At 44.4% G+C, this 21,342-nt stretch overlaps 2 protein-coding genes across 2 annotated transcripts; one reads left to right on the forward strand and one right to left on the reverse strand.

The window, feature by feature from the left end:
• Positions 1–9,495: 9,495 nt before the first annotated feature.
• LOC119311212 (anther-specific protein MZm3-3-like) lies at positions 9,496–10,155 on the forward strand. The gene is made up of 2 exons (XM_037586851.1): positions 9,496–9,814; positions 9,929–10,155. The coding sequence occupies exons 1-2, from the start codon at positions 9,511–9,513 to the stop codon at positions 9,931–9,933; spliced, it is 309 nt and encodes a 102-aa protein (XP_037442748.1). The 5' UTR covers positions 9,496–9,510; the 3' UTR covers positions 9,934–10,155.
• Positions 10,156–10,217: 62 nt separating this feature from the next.
• On the reverse strand, positions 10,218–16,410 carry LOC119311211 (plant UBX domain-containing protein 8-like). The gene is made up of 10 exons (XM_037586850.1): positions 16,214–16,410; positions 15,292–15,353; positions 14,465–14,987; positions 14,274–14,371; positions 13,938–14,172; positions 13,672–13,851; positions 13,429–13,593; positions 12,336–12,479; positions 12,155–12,211; positions 10,218–10,587 (listed from the first exon to the last, which is right to left on the reverse strand). Exons 1-10 carry the CDS (start codon positions 16,295–16,297, stop codon positions 10,474–10,476), a joined length of 1,662 nt encoding a protein of 553 aa, XP_037442747.1. The 5' UTR covers positions 16,298–16,410; the 3' UTR covers positions 10,218–10,473.
• Between the last annotated feature and the right edge of the window lie 4,932 nt (positions 16,411–21,342).

The raw sequence follows: 21,342 nt of genomic DNA on the forward strand, positions 1-21,342 counted from the left end.
TCCATGGAAAGTGATCTCAGCATTCTATTCTGGAATGTGCGCGGCCTCAATTCACGGGCTAAATGCATGGCAGTTCGTAGCGTGATTTCCTCCGCTAGACCTTGTATTGTATGCCTTCAAGAAACTAAGCTCGAGTTGGTCTCGTCCTCACTGGTCTCCGAGACATTAGGGGTTTCTTTTGGATATTTCTTCTTCCTTCCTGCGACTGGCACATGCAGTGGCATTCTACTTGCGTGGGACAGCACCAAGATTGCTCTTTCCCATCCCGAGATTGGCTCCTATCATGCCTCGGCCCTCGTCACCCCCCTCTCGGGCAACCAACATAGGTGTCTCTCGGGTGTTTATGGTCCTCAGGCGGATGTTGATAAGCTAGCATTCCTCACCGAGCTCCAAGATTTTCGGAGCACATGTGCGGTCCCCTGGTTGGTCGGTGGGGATTTCAACATGATCGTCTCCGCTTCTGATAAGAACAATGGCCGGCTCAATCACAGGTCTATGAGTCGCTTCTGCCACTTCATCGCCGACATGGAACTCTCTAACATATACCTCCATGGGCACCGATACACCTAGTCCAATGAGCAAGATCACCCCACGCTAGTGTGCAATGATCGTGTGTTGCGTACCCCCTCTTGGGAGGCTGCCCAACCCAGCTGTCTGCTCCGGTGCTTGGCTTCGACAGTCTCTGACCACTCCCCGCTTCTCATCGACTGCACCACCCCCCTGAGTGCGCCAAACGATTCCACTTTGAAAGTTTTTGGCCCAAGATGGATGGGCACCTCGCCGTGGTTGTGGAGGCTTGGAACTCCATGGAGCCAGACCCCGACCCCTTCCGCCGGATATATGACCGCCCTAAGGTCACAGCGCGCAAATTGCGCAGCTGGGGCACACGGCGAATGGGTGAGATTTCACTCCAGCTTCTGCTTGCCCGCGAGATTATCGCGCGGCTCGACGAGGCTCAAGAATTCCGCCCCCTTTCCGTTGTGGAAACATGGCTGAGCCGCAAGCTGAAGCATGCCTACCTTCGCCTAGCATCTCTGGAGCGATCCCTCTCTCTCTAGCGATCGTGTTTCTCCTGGCTACGCGTCGGCGCCACCAACTCCGCTTTCCGCCGGATACATGCATCTCAACGCCTTCAGAAGAAGAGAATCCACGCGCTTCAAGTCAGTGACCAGTCCCTCACCGATGAAGCGGCCATGGCCCAGGCGGCTTTTGAGCACTTCTCCAGCTCTTTGGGCTCCGCGGACTCGCGCGCCTTCTCCCTCAACTTCCCAGCTTTCGAGCCACGCTCCTTCGACCTGTCGGCCCTTGAGCTCCCATTCTCCGCCGACGAGATTTGGCACACCGTCAAGCTCCTGCCCACCGGGAAAGCGCTCGGGCCTGACGGATTCACGGTTGAGTTCCTTCGCTCCGCCTGGACGATCATCAAGGACGACATCGTCGAGGCCTTTGGCAAGCTGTACGAGCTAAACGGGCAGAGCTTCCAGCGGTTGAACGAGGCTCTCCTCACGCTGCTCCCCAAGAGACCAGATGCCGCCTCCCTCTCTGACTACCGGCCGATCAGCTTGATTCACCTCCTCGCAAAGCTCTTTGCGAAGGTTCTCTCCCTCCGGCTCGCCCCTAGGCTTGGGGAAATGGTCTCCGAAACCAAAGCGCATTCATCTCGGGCCGTTGCATCCACGATAATTTCTTCCTTGTCCAATAGACCGCCAGGCACCTTCATCATCGCAAGCTGTCTAGAATCCTCCTCAAGCTTGACATTGCCAAGGCGTTTGACTTAGTTTCTTGGCCTTTCCTCCTCGAGACTCTCCGCCATCTCGGATTCGGCCCAAGATGGAGGGAGTGGATTTCCATCCTCCTCTCCACGGCCAGCACCAGGGTCTTGATCAATGGGCATCCTGGTCCGCCCACCCCCCATGCCAAGGGCCTCTGCCAGGGGGATCTGGTCTCCCCGATGCTTTTCACAATCGTCATCGACATGCTCCATTCTCTCATCCAGCATGCCGTACGTTGTTGTATTCTCAGACGCCTCACTCCACAATGCATGACCCCCAGCGTATCCCTCTTCACGGACGATGTGGTGATCTTCTGCCATCCGGATGCCCACGACCTCGACGCGGTGCGCGAGATCCTCCGGATTTTGGGGTGGCCTCCGGCCTCCATACCAACTACGCCAAGTATTCCATCTCTCCCATTCGCTGCTTCGACGAGCTGTCTATGGAGGTGAGTGCCGCCCTGGCCTGCCCGATTGCCCAGTTCCCGATTACCTACCTGGGCCTCCCTTTGTCACTCTGAAAGCTGCCATCCTTCGCCTTCGATTCGCTTATTGTTCGCCTTCAGAAGAAGCTGCCCACCTGGCGAGCCGCCCTGCTCTCCAGGGGCGAAAGACTTGCTCTGGCTCGCCACGTCCTCACCGCCATGCCTACTCACATCCTGGCGGCGATCGCGCTGAATGCTAGCACCCTCAAGCACGCCAACCGGGTAATCCGAGACTTCCTGTGGCACGGGCGCAAGGATGCGGCGTCGGGTTGCTGCCCTGTCAACTGGCGCAGGGTGTGCATGCCACTCGGCCTCGGCGGCCTGGGCATGAGCGATCTCTTTCGTGTGGGCATCGCCCTTCGGGTCTGGTGGCTCTGGCTCCAGCACACTGACCACAACCGGTCGTGGAAACACCTCCAGCTCCCCATGACGCGGAGGTCCACGTGATCTTTAGGGCGTCTACCACTTGGATCATTGGCGATGGCCATAGCTGCCGCTTCTGGACCGATCACTGGATCCAGGGACAGTGCATGGCCGAGTTTGCACCGGCGATCCTTGCCCTCGTGCCCAAACGACACCGGAAAGCCCGCTCTGTGGCGGACGGCCTACATCTTCGCTCTTGGACCCAGTACATCCAAGGGGCTCTTGGCCCCCTGGAGGCTCTTCAGTACTTGGAGCTCCGGCGTCGCGTCCGCGACATCCCCCTCTCCTCCGCTCCTGACGCCATCCGCTGGCGATGGACGGCTTCGGGCATATACTCTGCCAAGTCCTGCTATGATGCCCTCTTTCTTGGTTCCACCTCGGCGCCGCACGCCAAGCTGATCTGGAAAACGTGGGCTCCGCTATGCTACAAGGTCTTCATCTGGCTAGTCACCCTCGACCGTTGCTGGACCGCAGAGCGCCGCCCCCGCCATGGGCTCTCCCACAGCCCTACCTACGTCCTTTGTGACCAGACCCTCGAGATGATCGACCACCTCCTGGTCGGCTGCCTGTTCTCCCGCGAGATATGGCACCGTGTGCTCTCGAGCTTCAGGCTCACTACGGCGATTCCGATGGCACAGGACAAATTCATTGACTGGTGGAGCACCGCCACCCTCAACACCCCGCACTCGCTTGCGAAGGCTTTGCCTCCCTTGTCGTCCTTACTGCTTGGAGCCTATGGAGACACCGTAACGCCGTGCTCTTTGACTCCACCCGCCCATCCGCCGACCTAGTGACGCAAAGCATCCTTGACGAGTCACGGACCTGGGCCCTGGCTGGGGCTAGAGGACTAGCCGCGATCACCCAATTTGAGCCGCCCTAGGCGCGCCTATGATCTGTTTCCCGTGCTGAGCATCCCGATCCCTTCCTATTCCTAGTTGCACGCTCTCCCGCTGGTGTTGGAGTTTGTAATTGGGCCCCTGTAACTCTTGCTTTCTACCTATCAATGAAATGATACGCAACTTGCGTATTCGCGAAAAAAAAAGTTTCTGTTCCGAGGAGATCCAATCTAGAGGTTGTCCCGGCACTCTGCCGGAGGGGAGTCCACCATAGAAAACTTCTTAATCAACCTTTGTTGCCTCCATGACCATGTGTGAATAGTTTCCTTAGGACCTTATCGTCCATAGCAGTACCTCTCTCTCTCTCTCTCTCTCTCTCTCTCTCTCTCTCTCGCTCGCTCGCTCTCTCTCTCTCTCTCTCTCTCTCTCTCTCTCTCTCTCTCTCTCGCTCGCTCGCTCTCTCTGATCTTCAATACCAAGTTCCTGTGAGTTGCCTCACATGGCCAGGATCAATTCAATGTAATCGGTGGTGTGTTTATTCAGATATGATAAATTATCACTTTATGATCAGATTGTTGATTGGATTCAATTGAACCTTTTGAGGTTTATTTGATGTATAATTGAATATCTTTGTATGTTGTCCGACGGGGTCAAATCTGACAGATCTCTAGTAGGGGTTCCCGATCTGGTAGCCTTGGCTAGATGGTAACAGGAGACAGGGGGACGCCAATGTTTACCCAGGTTCAGGCCTCTAGAAGAGATAAAACCCTAAGTCCTGATTAGTTGTATTGATTGTGCGAGGCTGCTCATGTTCTCCTTCCTTTGGTGCTCCTTGGCCATTTTTGGATGGCAAAGCTCTGTGACTTCCTTGCGGACTAGGTGACGCCTATGAGCTTCGTCTCATCGGCTGTTGTTGTGCCTTGAGAAGCCTTGTCGTGCTTTTGCTTCTTCTTGTGTGCGGTGGTATATGTCGAAGCCCCTTTGATGTGCTCATCGTGCGCGGCGTTGGTGGTCTATTTTGATCTTCCGAGCGGCAATGGCGATGGCCCACTCCTTAGCTCTCAAGTGAGCACCTTCATCTTCCAACGGATTAGCGCCTTTCATGAGTTAGGCGAGGGTGTAGGAAGCCCCCTCCAGAGATGGAGGAGGATGCCACCGTGTCGGCCAGAGCCCATGGAGATGACTGAGCGCCTCTCCCCCCTTGCTTCATCCACCTAGGTCTTGTAGGCGTCCCTGTGGGCTACCCGTTCATATTGGAGGGCTTCATCGTCTCCAAGCTACTGTGTGTCGTAGTTTTCTCATCCTTGTAGTTTGTGTGTAGCCTATTAGTTGGTTGCTCAGCAACTTGTATCTTTCGCTATTTTTCATTCTTTGTAAGTTGTTGGTTGTAATCTCCTAACAAGTTAATGGATACCTTGAGCTTTTTCTCTAAAAAAATCTAAAGAATTTGTTTGCAACGAGAAGTAGAATTTTGTTTGACGTTCTTCCATGTCAACATTTATTGTCGAGAAGCATGTCTTCCACACCCTGCGAACGAAAAAAAAGCAGAGCATTAATTTACATATCCATGTTCTCTCACAGGCGACTCCCTACAAGCAGGAGCGCCTATGCCTCGCTTATAGGAAGATTGAAGAAGGTATCGCTGAAGCAGCGCCCTCCTAGCTGCAAGTGATGCGCTAGCCCAACTTTCAGGTTAATCCTTATTTTTATCATTTTTTTATTGTTTTACTTTTGTTTATATTTTCAACACATATATTCCAAAACATATTTTACTTTAGAAAATAAATCAAGATTTTGAAAATGTTAATGTGTGTAATTGTTTCTTAGTATAACTTAAAAAAATGTTGATAGCTTACAAAAAATGTTTTATGACATTTAGAAAATGTTCACGTCTTTCAAAAACACATACATGGAATTTTAAAAAGAAACTTCTATACAATATACAAAAATGTTCATGTTATTCAAAAAATGTTAAACATGCATAATTAATTTTCCCAAAGGTATAAGAAAAATGTATGATGTGTATGAAAAAATTAGGTATAAAAAATATAGTATTTGAAAAATATGTTAATCCTGTAAGTGAAAAATGTTAAACCTGTATAAAAAATGTTTTAGATGTATACCAAAAATGTAAAATGCGCATGAAAACAAGAGAAATCAAAACATTTAGTCTAAATAATGTTAATCATGTAGTTTAAAAAATTTAAACGTGTACTAAAAATATTACACATGTATGAAAAATACTTCGGATATATTGAAAATATATTATGTGTGCGAAAAGTACACATTGAAACTTATATTGTAAAATTGCTAATCATGTATATGAAAATGTTAAACCTAAAATGGAAAAAAATAGATGTATACTAAAAATATGCAATGTGTACGAAAACAATAGACATGGAAACCTATATTTGAAAAAAAAAACTTGTATTTCAAAAATGTTAAACATGTATAAATAAAACTTAGGGCTGTATAATAAAACCGTATGATGTGTATAAAAAAAGACATCAAAACATATATTCAAAAAAATGTTTCCATTGAACTCTGGGAATTTTATTACTTAACAACGATCCAGTTATAATCAGGCACAGAGGTGTCAACTAGAAAGTCAGGGCTCTTATCAGGCCAAACTTCCAAAAATGTCCAATGTGTAAGCTAACTTAGGAAATTGATCAATAACTCTATTGTTATCCCAGCTTACATGGCGGATCATGAAAGAAGAAAAACTAGAAGATCTATCCCCGATTTCATCTAAAATAAGTGTGATAATCGATCAAGAATTATTGTGTGTACTAAAAAATGTTAATCATGTATAAAACTTGTTTCGGACATATTGTAAGATGTTTACGAAAAAAAGTAGACATCAAAACATATATTTGAGAAAATGATACATGTATAAAAAATATTTTCGTTGTATACAAAAAATGTACAGTGTGTATAAAAACATAGAATCAAAACATATATTTGAAAAAAAATGAGCATGTATTTAAGAAAAATTAAACATGTTTTAAAGAAAAGATCTGGACGTATAGAAAAAATGTACAATGTGTATTAAAAAATGGATATCAAAATATATATTTTAAAAAAATGCTTAAAAAATGTAAACGTGCACGAGAAAATGTTCTTGATGTATACAAGAAATCTACAATGTGTAAGGAAAATGTAGACATGTATTAAAAATAAAGAAAATGGTAAAATAGGGAAAACAAAGAAAACTGAAGAGAAAAGGAAAAATAAAATAGGAAAAACGGAGAAAATACTAGTGCAAAAAAGAAACAAAGAAAACCGGGAAAAAGGGAAGAAAAGAATCTGTTAAAACCGACAAAGAAATGAAGAGAACCAATAAAAAACAAAGAAAAACAGAAAAAACCAAAAAGAGACCGTGGTGAAACAAAGAAAAGTGAAGAATATTCGCAGAAAACAAAACCAAGAAAACTGAAGAAAACAGAAAAAGAAACGAAAATGAAGAAAGACCCGAAGAAAACCAGAATGAATTGAGAAGATAGGCCACCCCAAATACTATAGCGCATAGGAGAAAGCCTTTGGCGAGCATATCTTACAACTCGCTATAAGTAAGATATAATATCTGTGAATGCTAGTGGCGGCCCCCCTCCTCTCTTGCTGTCGTGGTAGGCCTAGTTGCCGGCCCATCTCCCAAGCCGGTTGCCTCACATGCGACGGCCGTTTGTTCAAAAAAAAACAGGTTGGCTCAGCCTCACACGCTTGCCGTGCCCCGCTCCTCCTCCTTCCCAGCGCTGATCGGAACACCGTTGCGTGTGTAGCGTAGGTGAGCAACGCAAGACTCGCCGTCTCCCACCCTCCCGCCTACATCGCCGCGCCTATAAAATCACGACCGGTTCCCTGCTAGCGGCAGCACCTATGCCTCGCTTATAGCGAGACCAAAGAAGGTCTCGCTGAAGGAGCACCTGCGCTGGCACAACTTTCAGGCTAATCGTTTTATTAATGTTCCTCATTTTTCTTTATATTTTTTAATATATTTTCAATACATATATTACAATACTTAATTTACTTCCAAAAATTTAAAATCGAGATTTTCAGCAATGTTAAAAGCAGTGTAATTTTTTGTTAGTATAACTTCAAAAATATTGATAGCTTTAAAATAATGTTTAAGACATTTAAAAATGTTCAATTGCTTCCAAAATATGTGCATGGAATGTTTAAAAGAAACTTTTATACAATATAATAAGATGTTCGCATAATTCAAAAAATATTAAACATGTATAATTTTTTTCATATGTATACAAAAATGTATGATGTGTATGAAATAAATTAGGCGTCAAAACAAATGTTTGAAAAAATCATGTCTGTAAAAAATGTTAAACCTGTATAAAAATGTTTTACATATATAAAAAATGTGCAATGTGTATGAAAACAAGAGACATCAAAACGTTTATTTGAAAAAAATGATAATCATGTACTTGAAAAAAGTTAGCATGTTTAACAAATGTTAAACATGTATAAAAATGTATTATATGTATGAAAAGTACACATGGAAACATATTTTTGAAAAATGTTAATCATGTATATCAAAATGTTAAACCTAGAAAATAAAATGTTAGAATATATGTTTATAATGTGTACGAAAGAAATAAACATGGAAATATATATTTGAAAAAAATTCATATATGTGAAAACTGTTAAACATCTATAAAAGGTCCTTTGGATTGTATAAGAAAAATGTACGATGTGTACAGAAAAGTAGACATCAAAAAAGATATTTTAGAAATCTTAATCATGTATTTGAAAAATGTCAAACATTTCTAAAGAATCTTCGTGTATATAAGAAAAATGCATGGTGCGTACGAAAAAGAGTAGACATCAAAACATATATTTGAAAAATGTTAATCATATATATGAAAAATATTTTAGATGTATACCAAAAATGTGCAGTGTGTATGAAAAGATAGACATCAAAACATATATTTGAAAAAACAATAGTAATCATGTATTTGAAAAAAATCAAAATGTTCTAAAGAAATGATGTTGACGCATAGTAAAAATGTATAATGTGTACGAAAATAAATGGACGTCAAAACATATATTTGTAAAAATATTAATTGTGTATTTAAAAAAGATAAACATGTATTAAAAATTGTTCTTGATGTATACAAGGTATATACAATGTGTAAGAAAAATATAGACATGTATTGAAATAAAGAAAAAGGGGGAAATGTAAGAATAAAGAAAATCTAAGAGAGAAAAAAGAAAACAAGAAAACCGAAAATAAACCAGTGCAAAAAAGAAATAATGAAAACAAGAAAACCAGGAAAAGGGTAGAAACAGAAGAAAATCCGTTAAAACCGAGAAAGTAACGAAGAAAACTGGTGTAAAGAAAAGAAAAAAAACAGCAAAAACAAAGAAAACTGAAGAAACAAAAGACGAAAATGAAGAAAGACCCGAAGAAAAACCAGCGCGAACGAATGAACTGAGAAAATAGGCCGACCCAAATGCTGCAGCGCAGAGGAGATAGCTTCTTTACTTCCTTTTTTTTTGAGAAAGGAGATAGCTTTTGCCGAGCGTATCTTACAACATCTATATAGTCGCTGTGCTAGTGGCGGCCCCCCTCCTCTCTTCCTGCCGTGGTAGGCCTGGTCGCCGGCCCATCTCCCAAGCCGCTCGCGCGAGCGAACGATCAGCTTGTTCTCAAAAAAAAAAGCGAACGGTCAGCTCGCCTCGCCGGGAGCACGCACCCGACGGGCGTTCGTTTGGTTGGGTCAGCCTCACACGCTTGCCGTGCCCCGCTCCTCCTCCCACCCAGCGCCGATCGGAGCACCGGTGTGTGCGTAGCGTAGGTGAGCAACGCAAGGCTCGCCGCCTCCCACCCTCCCACCTCCGTCGCCGCGCCTATAAAATCACGCCGTCCCGCACCACCACCACCACCACACCGCGACGCAAATCACACACACACACGAACGCATTTTCATTCATTTCTCAAGCCAGCAGCAGCGCGCGCACCGAGCCGGCGACGACGACGATGGCGGTGACCACGGCCCAGCTGCCGCAACCGCGCGCCCTGGCGGCCCTCCTCGTCCTGGTGCTGATCACGCTGGGCGGCGCGGCCGAGGCACAGCCGCCGCTCGGCACCTGCGGCGCGCAGCTGAGCCAGCTGGCCCCGTGCGCGCGCTACAGCGTGCCGCCGCTGCCGGGGCAGGCGCTCCCGGCGCCCGGGCCGGAGTGCTGCTCCGCGCTGGGGTCCGTGTCCCGCGACTGCGCCTGCGGCGCCATCGACATCATCAACAGCCTCCCCGCCAAGTGCGGCCTCCCGCGCGTCTCCTGCCGTAAGACTCCCTCCAACACTCCACGCTGACTCATCCACGCGCTGCTTTCGTTTTGCCTGAATATCTAGCTCAACTGACGGACTCCCGGTTGTTTCCTTTTGACTGCTGCTGCAGAGTGATCGCTCGCTACCTGGCTCCATGCAAGAAGAGGAAGAACTGAAGAAGACGATGATGAATAAGAAGCTCGATGGCCAGAGCAACCATCTTTAGTAGTAGTAGCAGTGCCTAGTAGCTGTCCGGTTCGTCTAGATCTATCTCCCGTGATCATTACAGGCTCTCGTGTCCGTTGTTGGCCTCTGTTGAAGGTCAGATTAATAATAATGGAACCAATTTGCACCGGCGGTCATTCCCAGCCACAAACATATAATGAACCCACAATAAAACCAAGGCATCTTTCGCTCTCTGAAACGAACAATGATTATCACTGCACTAGCGCGCATTCATAAACCAAATATCCTGAATCCGTTGCTGATCACTGTTTTATACCCTACATAAGACTAAAGTGATGCGAACCGTTCCACATCGCAAAAGAAAACAGTTTGAACTCTTCGACACAGAACAATTTTAGATTCCCTAGTAAAAACCATATGCAAGTATAGACATGTAAAACCCCAACTCAGTCTCAGATGGTATCCCTAGGTGTGGCTGAATCTTTTCCCCTAATCAGTAATCTGCTCTATAAATAAGGCTTCTTGCTTGCTTGTTAACCCGAGATCAGTAAATGATTGGTCGCCGTCAGCAGTGGTAAAAGCACGCCTGGGGTATGTCCTTACCTGCAAGACACACAACGCTAAATATGAGACCGGATGGCAGTAAGAGTCGAGCAGTTTAATGCTAAAATACAGAGCAATGGAAAATGACACCCACAAAAATCTAAATGAAAACAAATAAAAAGTTGTAATATTTCCACACTTGAAGTTATTTGAACAGCTATTTTAACACAAAGTACATTTGAACAGCTATTTTAACTTTGTGTGTATGAAAAGCTGATGATAACTACTCGAACGTATCTTACATTTTGAGACAGAGGGAGTACCTATTTTCTTTGTGTTATTCCCACTAGATATACTTGAACGTATCGAGAGTAAAAAGACGGACATATATGGTCTGTGGAACAGATGAACTGACAAAATGCAAAGGAACAGGGGGGAAATCATAGTACCACCGGGTCCAAATGGTTTCCCATGTGCTGCTCAGTGCGGTCAACTACAATATTTCAATGGATGAAATATGCACAACCGATACTACAATCAACTGGCAGAAAAGGCACAATATAACTTTCAACATTGCTTAGATCAAACATCTGTCGTGGACTGTCCTCAAAAAGGAAATTAGAGACACTGCACCAACACGAACAGTGACAGAGAAGCAATGCTCCAGTCTGCAGTCTGCACTGCATAAGAATGATCTCCCCTTGACAGCACATAGCAGCCAGAGCAGCAAATAGCACTATCCGGTGTTAGCTAATATGACCGGAGCTTGATGTATAATGTACTCAACAGTGAGCATGAAGTTACGGAAGCATAAAACTTGTTGGCACGGCACATATACATCCTCCTACAATCACTGTCAATCCTTTCTCTTGCTTCTAAAATTTCTCAATGAGTGCAAAATTGCATAGTCCTGCTAGTCTGCCGCACCATGTAACTTGAAATGTTCATTATGAGAACTAAGAATATCCCATTTTCTAGTGATCCATAGAATGTGTTAGTTATATGAACACAAAGACACCAAAGTCATCCCAAAGCTCAAGAATGAATTTGGTAATCTGTAAATGCTTCTCCCTAGAGAGCCACATGATTCAGGCATAATTATAGTAATCCAAATGCTTCAGAAACTTATATAAAACTACCTTCACGCATAGGTCTAGGAATACTAGCAGGTTACCTCAAGAAAATAGGATGCTAAACTACGCAGACGCTGGATTGAGAAAAATTCAACAAAGTACACGGCAAGCAAAACTAATCTGCTCTTGGGATCATATGAACCCATTATTTCATTTTATTTGAAACGAGGCAAAAGCTTTGCCTATTCCGTTAATTAGGAAAAAGGTTGTCGCGTTAACTGCGGACAACCAGGCAAAAACTGGAACATAGGGCCAAGCCCACTCTTGCCGACAACACAACAAGCCCAGCAAAAAGACAGGGCCGAACCCACTATTGGTTTGGGTAGCTCAGGAAATAATATATTATCACGCACGTGACTGCTAGTGCCTGACATACCAATCAATAAGGAAAAACACTAGGTTGCACTCATTTTTATTAAGACAATTTCCTCTACATGGGAATATATGCACATGAAATATTATAAAATAAGAAAAATATAGCACTAGAGAATTACCAGTCTGTAGGTTTCTGGCTTGCAAGTCCTGCCAACGTCTAAGAAATCAAAAAGGGACTGCAAGCAAACCAGCATGTCAGAAGCACGTATTAGTGGCAAGAGGCAAGTATAAATGAACCCCTCTTTTCTGGAATCTGGCAGGTCAAAGCAGTTTTTTTATTGAAGTTCAAAAGCAGCTTACCTTGAATTTATCAGATTTTAAAAAGCGACGCCCCTGTCGACTACCGTCAGGCATGCGAACTACAAGTGTTATAGCACCTTCCTTGTCTGAAGGTGGCTCCAATGGCAATGATGCTTCTTTGGCGGCAAGATTGGACTCAAGCTCCTGTTTACATAAAACATCAGAAACAGCATAACTGGCAGATCCCCAACAACGCCAGGTAATGAACTTATGATAAATAGTTACAAATATCAAGCATGGAACGAACAGAAGCAAAGAGCTTAGTTATCCTATTGGATATATTTAGTTCATATAGCTACAGTTTGCCAAACTTTGCCAAGGGTGTGTCAGCTGTTTGTGGCTAATGTTTGTTTCGCTGCCACAGCTGTGGCATGCTACACTTTCTTAGCAGCCAGCCCCAGCTATCATAGACTCGTTTTGCCAAATCTTGCCATGGTTGTGGCGACCAATTCTCGCCATGCCTTTTGTGGCTTGTCATAGTTCAGCACGAAAAGTCTAGAAAAGTCCAGCTATCGACCAAACATAGCCAAATCTTTCTTGAAAGATACTATTGCCACATCATATCTACAGGCAACCAAACCTATAATAAGACCACTGTGAGTCTGTAACATAACATAAACTTAAACACTAGAGTCTGTAACACAGCTGTGGCATGCTACACTTTCTTAGCAGCCAGCCCCAGCTATCATAGACTCGTTTTGCCAAATCTTGCCATGGTTGTGGCGACCAATTCTCGCCATGCCTTTCGTGGCTTGTCATAGTTCAGCACGAAAAGTCTATAAAAGTCCAGCTATCGACCAAACATAGCCAAATCTTTCTTGAAAGATACTATTGCCACATCATATCTACAGGCAACCAAACCTATAATAAGACCACTGTGAGTCTGTAAAATAACATAAACTAAACACTAGAGTTTTTTCAAGTAAAATAAGTTTCATCTGATCACTGTAGTGATCTACTCCCTCCGTCCCAGTTGTACAAAGTTGAGACACCTATTTTGGGACGGAGGGAGTAGTTATCTACCATTCACATACTGGAAAGACTGTTAATTATCATCCAACTGTATTTCGAATTAACTGTAACAGAAAGGTACCTCTTTCTCAAGTTGCATTTTACGCTGTTCCTCCTCCTCTTGCCTTTGTTTCTCAAGAGCAGCTTCTCTTGCAGCAGTTTCTTCCAGCAGTCTGAGCTCAGCTTCTTGTAGAGTCTTCATCTCCTTTTCTTGATCAGCTTGGAGCGATGCAAGGTACTCATCATCCTGTAATAAAACATTCTGGAATTTACCATCCAATATTTTTTGCATTTAGCAACAATGTATAAGGCTTCAACTCCAAACCTGCTGCTCTCGTAATAACCGTTGTTCAGTCAATTCTGGTGGTGGAGAGTGCACTACTTGGGGATAATGACTCGAGCTCGCATGAGATAATGGATATGTTGGTGCTTCAGGAATTCCACCAAACATTGCAGCCTCAAGCATAACAGCTTCATCATGTTCCTCAGAAGAAATGCCACCCCACTTCACCAGAAGAAGAATTTTGAGCAATGACAATGAATAATACCATTAAGTGCTTAATATTAAGGTACAGATCAAGGCTACAATACCTCTGATGGGAAATCAGTTCTGTTATACTGGCGATCATGGTTTTGAGGCTGCGAACTTGAGGGAGGACTATCACCTGGGAGAACAGGTTCCGTTGACTCTGTGTCTCCAGCAGGGATGCGCCTAGAACGACGTCTAACTAATGGCTCTTCTTCAACATCATCGGTCTCCTCATCTGAGCTCTCTTCATCTGCTGGTTGCATAGTTGTTCCACCCCTCCCTGTACCTAATTCTTGCCTCCAAATAGGAAGAAAACATAAAATAGATAAATTGCTATTAGCCTACCGTAGTAAGGTAACCTAAGGATGAAGAGCAAGAGGGTACAAGTTAATATTCACCTTCTCACTGTTCCAGCTGCAGTTTCCATGTCTTCATCAGATAAATGATCTTCCAAGTTTATTCCACCAATATGTCGAGTCCGTTCTTGCTCTGCTGCCTGATATTTATTTAAAATTTAGGTAAAGCAAGACTCATCAAGCTCATCCTAACCTATCCCTGTGGGTAGAGACAGAGACAGTGAACAGCTTACGTTTGCCAGTTCTTCAGCCTCTCTTTTTGAAGCTTCAATTGCAGCCCGAATCATTTCCTCTTCTATGTCATTGTCTGTGACATGAACTAGTGGAGGAGCAGTTGGCAGAGGATTTGGCTGCGGCACATTGCTACGGATACTAGCATGCTGAGAAGACAGCCCAGATGACAACTCCTCATCGTCATCATCTATTATGATAGTGTCACGAACTTCTGGTCCATAAGAAGACCCACGTCCAGTGACATTCTCAACAACAGAAGCCTGACCAGAAGGACCGATTTGAATGTTGTTGTCATTAACTTCATTAGATGTCTCTCTAGGGTGCGGACCTTGTGCATCACGATTGGGAGTACCAGCAGAACCAACACTATCAAAAAACATTTGCTGGAAATTGGGATCCATTAGTGCAAAAGGGTCATGCAGAGCTTCAGGGAACAACGGTCTTTGAAACGTGTTATCAAGTGGTCCGTCCAGCTCCATATCATCATGATTAACAGGTGGAATACTTTGATTGATTGCGTTCCTGAAAAACAGAAACACATCAATTATCTGCCCTAGTGCAACATGGTACCTGGAAGGTAATTGTTCTGCCTCTGATCCAGTTTACTTGTCACTTTAGCTAAATGCACATAGAACAAGTAATTGGTGGTTTAAACTTTGATACAGGCTATCCATATTAATTGCGTGTAGCTCTTTACAACCAGTAAACAATTTATAGGGATATTGGAGGGAAAGTTCAGAAAACCAAAATAACAAGCAAAATTTGCAAACCAAAAGTACTTTGGAATTATCTGAAGAAAATGTGCTGGAAAAATTGAAATACGTACACTGTGCTATCTCCTTCAGTGAAGTGTGCATTGACTGCCTGATTGAGGTCACCAGCATGTTCCTGTGTGCCATTTATCAAAAAAGCACTGTGATTAAATATATAGATGACATCGATGGCAGAATGATGCACTTTCTTTCCGCGGCAACAGAATGTTGCACTTGAACAATCAATTTGGAGGCGATGCCCTAGAAGATTTGCGAACCACGCGCATTCACAGAGTGATTTCAGAAATAAGATGACCATTTCAAGATAACATGGTACCCCAACTGGTATGTGTGCTCTGAGTTAAACTTTGGAAATATCAAATTATCAAGTCTAGCACAACTGGATGAGACCAAACATAGTCAATAAGGTCATTAGGAAATTACAATGTAGCACCTGCTTGTGGAATTCCTATTTTAGTTATGAACCTAGACGAACAAGTACAGGGGGGAATCCACCAAATCCAGATGAGCCTAGCATCGAGATGAGCCAAGCAATTCTGTTTTTTTTTTAGATTAGTGAACCCCACGCCACATTTTTCCATCTAAAGGCCGCCAAACAATTCGTCTGGAGCAGTAACTGCAATTTGGGAGGGGGTTATGTGACCAAATTGGGCTCTTACAAAAACCACACCACTTTGAGTAAAGGAAGGCAGCAAGGGGACAAAGACAGGCCACAAGACTGCTGAGGTAATTCTATTCCATAACTGCACTAGCAGAACAGCGACGCAGGGATTCGCCAACAAATCGGGCCACCTCAACCAACCACGCGCAGACCCCTTCCCCGGCCCAAACAAGTGAACTAAAACCTAGCACCGAGCGATCCATACCCAGCGCAACCAAATCCGCCGCGCGAGCCCAGCCGATTGCGCTAGATTGGGCGGGCACCTGAACCAAATAACTGGGTAGGAAGAGGAGGGGAGGGGACTTGGGCGATACCTCGAGCTTGCGGATGGCGACGGCCTCGTCGGCCCCGGTGATGCTGATGAAGGTGTCGATAGCCTCCTGCTGCGGCCTCGCCATGGCGGGCGCCGGGGGAGGGTTTGGACGCGACGCTCTCACGCAGAGAAGGGAGGGAGGAGAGAAGATGAGCGTGTGGGAGAAGCCAAACTCGGAGGCTCAAGAGGGGAGGAGCGTTCTGCCCGTCACGTGGTGGCCGGTGAGACTGCTTTCCTAGGGTCACCTTTTGGAAGAAACTCTTTTTTCCTAATTTTTTGGGTTTATGAAATGGTAAACGATTCTAATCGGGCAACCGGCTAGGGCTTGCGCCGGTCGCAGTTCCTCCCCACGCAGCCACGTGTTTGGTTGGGGTCCACCCACACCGCCCGCGTTGCTTCCTTCCTTATCCTTCATGTGTTTTCAACCTTCATGTGACGAAGCTGTGACCGGGAGATGGTTTTGCTAGGACCTACAAGACTACAAATTGTGATCGGCGCGACAATTTGCTGGAACTGACGACGCCGGGAGCTACAACCTTTGAGTCGGGGGGAGGGGGGCTGCAAGATACTCGACGCCATGCTCTCTCGTCGACAGGATGCTGCAACCGACATGGTCGGATGCTAGGATTGACCGGCGTGGATGTTACGTGCAGAGCTTGCGTGGGCACGGTGTGTTGGAACCTTTCCGACATGGATGCTATGTGCGAGAGCTCTCGGTGCTGGAACGGGCCGGCTACGACGTTGCGGAGTCACGGCAAGGCATGTAGTGAGTGCGACGTCGGCGAGCTCAGAGGCGGAGCGTGTTGAGGGGTCGGGGCACTCTCTGCTAGCAATCGACGGTGACCAGTGAAGAGGTGTTAGTGTTATGTGATCTTGAAGAAACTATGTTAAAACTGCTTTATGTGATCTTGAAGCCGGTGTTAGTGTTATGCCTTTCTCTTTGTATCGTAGACTTGATTTGAATAAGTTGACACCTACTGAAATCTCTTTGCAAATGGCCGATAAATCAACTGCTATACCCATCGATATTTGTGAGGATGTGCTTGTTGTGGTTGCAAACGTTACTATTTTAACAGACTTTGTTATTCTTGATATTCCTGAGGACGACAGTATGTCGATCATCCTTGGTACACCCTTTTTGAATACTGCAGGGGTTGTTATTGATTGCAACAAAGGCAATGTCACTTTTCATGTTAGTGTTGAGCATACGGTACACTTTCCGAAGAAACAACCTCAAATTCATAGTATCAATTCTATTGGAAAAAATTCAACTATTACTATTGGAGGTTTTGAATTCCCTCTTCCTACACTGTCAAAAAGAAATATGATATTCTTATTGTTGGGGACATGCATATCCCCGTTGAGGTAACATAGTGTTATTCGAAAATTCTCCGGTTTCATGATTTTCGAAAGAAGTTTGTTAACAAGACTTGATCAACCTTGTTAGTGGATTCCTTTTGATGAGCATGAGATGGATGAAGTTAGAAAAGCACAACTCTCTGTACCAGCCTTTTACTTTCTGTTATTTAGTTTAAATAAAATAAAAATAGTATTTTCTATCTGTTTTCTGAATTATCCGTGCAATAAAAAAATACCCCGAAAATAAAAGTTCTCCAAATGCCCTGAAAATTGAGTATGATTTTTTGTAGAATATTTGAGAATTTCTGGCACTTAGAACACACCAGGGGGTCATCGTTTGATCACGAGGGTGGAGGGCGCCCTACCCCCTGGGCGCGCCCCCTGCCTCGTGGGCCCCATGTGGCCTCCCTCCACTTATTCCAACACCCACATACTTCGTCTTCCTCCAAAAAAATCATCTCGTAGCTCAAACCCGTGTTCTTGCTCGTTTTGCTGCCGTTTTCGATCTCCTTGCTCAAAGCTCCATTCACAAAACTGCTTTGGGAGATTGTTCTTCGGTATGTGACTTCTCCAATGGTTCAATTAGTTTTTGTTCTAGTGCTTTATTTATTGCAATTTTTTGTTGCTAAGGTGACCCTGTTCTTGAGCTTGCATGTCAAATTTATATGGTCCAAAGTAGTTTTAATGCATGATATAGCCTCTAGGCACTTGTGGGAGTAGTTGCTATTAATCTTGTTGAGTTTGGTTCACTTTTATTTTGAGTCACTAAAAATTTCAGAAATTTTTCAGAGGAAGAAAATGTTGAAGATATTGTTGAGAGGCTCCTCGAGCCGAAACTTGAAGGAAAAGCAGAATGAAGAAAATAAAAGCCCAAGTACAATCTTCCTCGCACGGCGGAGGCATCACTGACTTCATCCACGACTAGTGTGAACAACACATACCTCATCATGCCCGATGACATTTATGCATACTGGGAGCTGACACGAGCCCTAGAGCCTGAGCCTGAGCCATCTCTTGATCCATATCAGGAGTCTATTTATCAATGGGATCTGCATGAGCTCGCTAACCAGTGGCACCCCGAGGACCCTCCTCAGTACACCGGAGAGGACCACTTTGATCTGTGGGCTTAGACCAACTTAGGCCAAAAGCCTAAGCTTGGGGGAGTACATATTTCTCACCGACATTATATTCATGTTCACACACTCATTCTAGTTGTCGGTGTTCATACTTTTTCATTGTACTATCCATGCTAGTTTATTTTCTGTTCTTACTTTCTTCTTGTGTGTTTGAAAAACCTTGAGAAAAACCAAAAAAAATAGTTGTAACTTTTAGCTAGTTTATTTTCCAAGCTTGTAGTAGTAATATTAAAAAGAAAACTCAAAAAGATTTTTCGTTCTTCTTTTGCTTGTTGGGAGATTTCCCGTGTAAATAGTTTTTCTCATTCTTAGAATTTCTTTTCTTTTCTTTGGGGGCCGAGAGGAGAAGACCACGATGAAAATGATGAGTGGCTCTCGTATGCATTATTGTTGATCTAACCAAGAGCCCATATTACCTTGTCTTCTCCTTTGAATTAAACGTTTGCAGATTCCAGCTTAGTCCAATGCACGTGCACTATTATTAGTATCCACACCGTTCGGTCATGCAAGTAAAAGGCAATAATGATGATATATGATAAAATGATTGAGATGAGAAAAGCTGGTATGAACTCGACCTATCTTGTTTTTGTAAATATGATTAGTTCATCGTTCCTGATTCAGCCTATTATGAATGAAACATGTTTGCAATGACAACTAGAGATTATAGTTATTCATGCCATGCTTAATTAGCTAGGAGTTTATAATGGTTTACCTTGCGTGCCAACATTCTACTAAAATGGTTGTGATGTGGTATGATAGGGTGGTATCCTCCTTTGAATGGTTCGAGTGGCTTGACTTAGCACATGTTTACCCATGTAGTTGAAACAAAATCAACATAGCCTCCACGATATTTATGTTCATGGTGATTATCCTACTCATGCTTGCACTCATTGTTGGTTAATCCTAATACATGTTCATGACTGTTGTCGCTCTCGTCTCTTTCTAGCCTTCACTTGTACTAAGCCGGAATACTGCTTGTGCATCCACTTCCATAAACCCCAAAGTTATTCCATATGAGTCCATCATACCTACCTATATGCGGTATTTTTTTGAGGGAATTGACAGTGGGAGAGAACTCCCACTGTATTTTCATATATCTATATAAATAGGGCGTTTACATAGACATACCACTCACAGACATCATCTCCACTCCTGGTGTTACCACCAGGGGTGGGCAACTACTCCATATCCATTGGTAAGCACTAGGCTAAATGTATGTTACAAGAGTAGGAAACAGAAAAAGGACTCAACTAAGTGTGTCACAATAAGAGAGCAGGGCAGCTCTACGTGCCACCTTAACTCTATGTTGCAGAAGTCTCAGATCCTCCTTGAAGCGAGCAAACCAACATGTAATGCTTGGGGCAATACCTCTGAAGTGTTTGTTATTTCTTTCTTTCCACAGGCTCCAGGTAGCAGTGAAGAATACTTCAATGAAGAAAGGATTGGGCCAATCTGTTTGTGCGTTTTGGAGTGCGGTGAACCTGTTTTGAAAACCATGCCAGTCAATATGCAGCTTGGCCCAACACCTCTCACTGAACTGGCAAGTGAAAACCATATGCTCAAGAGTCTCATCAATATTTTGCCCATAGAGAAGACATGTAAAATCATCGCCAATGTTATAGTATCTCCTCCGAAGCATGTCACGTGTATTGAGCCTATCATGCAGCAGTAACCATCCGAACACTTTGATCTTCATCGTACAGTTTGATTTCCAAAGAAGCCGAAAGGCAGGATGAGTTGTTGTAGCATGAAAGAAATTGTTGTAGTAGTCTTTCGGTCTATATTCAGCAGCGCCCCATGTATAATGCCAGATGTCAGTCGTTGTTGTTGAGGGGTATATTTCGGACGAAGCCTATTGGATATCCTGCACCTCACTAAGGGCCAGAGGAGACAGCGGTAGGTGAAAGGTTTCATGCAAATCTGTGGTGGCCCAGAAGTTAGCGACCGTCATGTCCTCATGCATAGCAAAATAGAAGGCACGTGGGTGCGATGATTGGAGCACGTCGTTTGACCACAAGTCCTTCCAGAGCAACGTGGTCAAGCCATCAACCACCTGGACACGCGAAATTCCTCGGTAGATGGGTGTTAACTTTAGGATATCTTTCCACCAAAAAGATTTGACCGAATCCACCGCATGTGGTACTTGGCTGACATACTAATTATCCCAAAGCATATTAACCCATGGAACGTCAAGCTTGTTATAGAACTTATGCAGAAACTTCAGCAAGAGAGCTTCATTGTGGATTTTAATATCAATCACACCTAACCCACCTTTGCTCTTGGGTTTGCAGACCAGATCCCAAGATGCCAGTGAATTGCACTTGTCACCTTGCTCAGTTTTCTTTGTCCAGAGACATCTCCTTCTAATCTTGTCAAAAATCTCAATCAGTTTCGGAGGGAACTTGAGCGTGCACATGGCAAACACGAGAAGGGAGGTGACAGAAGCATTGAGCCAGGAAAGACGCCCCCCATAAGACATCATGGCGATCGTGGTAGTGAGGCGACGCTCCATTTTGCAAACTAAGGGCATGAACTCATGGATGGTGGGCTTGGTAGTGCCAAGCGGAAGGCCAAGATAGGTGAAAGGCATCGTGCCTACATTGCACCCAAAGATATTGGCTAGTCCAGTTGTGGT

Source organism: Triticum dicoccoides, chromosome 5B (assembly GCF_002162155.2).
Source record: "Triticum dicoccoides isolate Atlit2015 ecotype Zavitan chromosome 5B, WEW_v2.0, whole genome shotgun sequence".
Taxonomy (NCBI): Eukaryota; Viridiplantae; Streptophyta; class Magnoliopsida; order Poales; family Poaceae; genus Triticum; species Triticum dicoccoides.